Source organism: Meleagris gallopavo, chromosome Z, assembly GCF_000146605.3.
Source record: "Meleagris gallopavo isolate NT-WF06-2002-E0010 breed Aviagen turkey brand Nicholas breeding stock chromosome Z, Turkey_5.1, whole genome shotgun sequence".
Classification (NCBI taxonomy): domain Eukaryota; kingdom Metazoa; phylum Chordata; class Aves; order Galliformes; family Phasianidae; genus Meleagris; species Meleagris gallopavo.
The window spans coordinates 1,974,738-1,977,768 of record NC_015041.2 but is presented as its reverse complement, the minus strand read 5'-3'; the positions used below and the strand labels follow the sequence as shown (position 1 = coordinate 1,977,768).

The window sequence follows — 3,031 nt, the reverse complement described above, 5'->3', positions numbered from 1 at the left end:
ATCTGGGGAGCCGAGAACTGAACTCAGTATTCCAGATGTGGCCTTTCTAACTTGTACCAGGACTAAAAAGTGGGATTAAGAGTATTTTCTGTATCTAGCTAGCTCAGCACCCATTTCAGCACAATGAAACTTATCAGCCAGACATCTCCCTGCAGATAGTCTTCTCCTCACTCTCCACCTCCTGCTTCCTGTCTGCAAGCAATGGAAATATCAAGGAGATCCCGTAAGTTTGTTCTCATTTCATAATGTCAAGGAACCCTAAGCTTAGTTCCCTTTGTATTTGTAACTCTTTATGAAAGAATGAAATGGGTTGCACATCCTCCAGGTTACTCATCTCTGATGCGATAAGCAGCAGCAGTTTCATGTCTACCTGTTTCATTGCCCTGGTCTGAGCAGCAGAACCCACACGGGACACAGACAGACCAACGTTGATGGCTGGACGGATACCTTTGTAGAACAGTTCAGTTTCCAAGAAGATCTGCAGGAGAAAATTGTCTTACTAGCTTGTTCAGAAGTCTACAAGCATCCCTTAGAGTGAACTACTCAGAAGTACAGGTACATAAAGACTAAGTCCTACCTGTCCATCAGTGATGGAGATGACATTGGTTGGAATGTAAGCAGACACATCACCAGCCTGAGTTTCAATGACGGGCAAAGCAGTCAGAGAGCCTCCTCCAAAGGAATCATTCATTTTAGCTGCTCTCTCCAGCAGGCGAGAGTGCAGGTAGAACACATCACCTGGGTAAGCTTCACGGCCAGGCGGACGACGCAGCAGCAGAGACATCTGACGGTAGGCAACAGCCTGCAACAGGAATACAAAGGAATCTCTCAGATTTCAGCAGTTCACTTAAAATTTTGAACTTCCAAGCCTGGGGAGTTCACACTGCTCTAAGCACCAATGCTGGACTATGAGGTCTGTAAACTGTGATTCCTAACCTGTTTGGACAAGTCATCGTAGATGATCAATGCATGTTTCCCATTGTCTCTGAAGTATTCCCCCATGGAGCAGCCTGAGTAGGGAGCCAGATACTGAAGGGGTGCAGCATCAGATGCTGTTGCAGACACCACAATTGTGTACTTCATGGCATCTGTAAAGAATGTGACAGAGAGCACCATAAGTGCATTACATTATCATGCCAATAACCAACAAATACAATATGCAAAATACTAGATTGCTGAAGCAAAGCCAGAGAACATCACCACACTGTTGCATGAAAGAACACTGTAACAACATATCAGCCTAACTCAAGAAGTTTGGAGTGAATTTATAGTAGCTACTGTCTACCACTTGCAGTCATCTTTCTTGTCTGAAGTGTGGTTTAAACTTCAATTAAGACACGCTTAAGCTCTAGAAGCCATTCCGAGCCCAGTGTGTCTGATTTTTTAGCTTTTGAAAGGAAGTACTACCATGTTTTATAGTACAAATTGTTACTGAAATATTTTTTTTTCCCCTACCAACCATGATTCTGCTTGACCAGCAGGCCAGAGGTGAGCTGCTTACTTTCTTCAGAGCTACATTTGCAGCCATGTGTATACACGTTACATATGCAGCCACTTTCATCAGATGTTACTGTTCCTGAAAGGAAGTTATCAAGCAATCTGTGTGTCAGGGCAGTAAAGACTCCTCACTAAACTGCCATTCACACTGACTTAAGTTCATCAACGCTTGTGGGACACAGCTTGTAAATGAGGCCTGCTAACTGTCAAATTCCTAAACTCTGATGGAAAGAAAAAAAAAAAAAAAAAGAGGGTAACTTTTTCAGAAGCAATTCAACAGTTTGATGGCTTCTAATGCATTGTGATGAAAAGAAGGTCACCTACTCCATCCCCCAACAACTGGAAAGACTCCCTGTCCACAAAAGCAAGTGGTAAGAAAAGAATTCTGTCTATGTTTTCAATTGGAAGAGTTCATAGTAGTATTCAGTGTTATATAATAAGATGCTACTTTTAGCCCAGCTCAAGTATCAGAAAAAAGCTGCTACCTGCATCAGTGAGCCTCTTCACCAGCTGAGCAACGGTAGATCTCTTCTGGCCGATGGCAACATAGATACAGTACAGCTTCTTTTTCTCATCTGTTCCATCATTAAATCGTTTTTGGTTGATTATTGTGTCAATGGCAATTGAAGTTTTCCTGTATAATGCAGGGTTAGGTTAAACTAAGTTGCCCATCTTTCTCCCAATCTCCACTCAGTTACATACAGAATGCTCTGTTGTATAAAGGTGAACACAAGTCTCTGTTTATGGAAACACTTAGTTTGAGCACTTAACTCACCCTGTCTGCCTGTCACCAATGATCAGCTCACGCTGGCCACGACCAATGGGCACCAAGCTATCCACAGCCTTAATACCAGTCTGCATAGGCTCCCGCACAGAGATTCTGGGAATGATGCCAGGGGCCTTCAAGCCAACTCTTCTACGTGTCTTAGATGTAATAGGACCCCTTTAAAAAGAGAGGGGGGAAAAAAAAAAAAAAACACACTGCAGTCTCTATCACAAGGAAGCAAGCTTAAGATTTAGCATTATTAGATTTAGTTACACTTACCTTCCCATCAATTGGATTGCCCAAGGCATCTACAACACGGCCCAGCAGCTCTTCCCCAACTGGAACACCCACAATGGCACCAGTCCTCTTCACAACATCCCCTTCCTTCGTCAGTCTGTCATTACCAAACACGACAACGCCAACATTGTCGGGCTCCAAGTTCAAGGACGTTCCCTTCAGCCCAGAAGAGAACTCAGTCATTTCTTCTGCTTGGACATTTCTTAGGCCATACACACAGGCAATACCATCACCAATTGAGTGCACACGGCCGGTCTCCTCAAGTTCAGCAGAGGAGTCAGCTCCCAAAATATGTTCCTCAAGAATTGAAGATACTTCAGCAGTGTCTGTTTTCTGAAAACATGTTATGGAGGCATGGATGTTTCTGGTAGCAACAAATGCTGCACCAAGGGTGTTTCTGGAAACCAGGCTGGCCTGTCACAGCAGGGAGCAGGCGAGGACGGCAGCCATATGGGCGGACAGCATGGCGGC

At 44.1% G+C, this 3,031-nt stretch overlaps 1 protein-coding gene across 1 annotated transcript in view; it reads right to left on the bottom strand.

The window, feature by feature from the left end:
• The window catches only part of ATP5F1A (ATP synthase F1 subunit alpha), a 7,574-nt gene that overhangs the window by 2,078 nt on the left and 2,465 nt on the right, over positions 1-3,031 (bottom strand). Inside the window, exons 4-8 of the mRNA XM_010725172.2 lie at positions 2,273-2,440; positions 1,983-2,131; positions 937-1,088; positions 578-802; positions 371-478 (exon numbers count right to left, since the gene is read on the bottom strand). Of these exons, the coding sequence (XP_010723474.1) occupies positions 371-478; positions 578-802; positions 937-1,088; positions 1,983-2,131; positions 2,273-2,440 (802 nt within the window). The remainder of the gene's footprint in view (positions 1-370; positions 479-577; positions 803-936; positions 1,089-1,982; positions 2,132-2,272; positions 2,441-3,031) is intronic.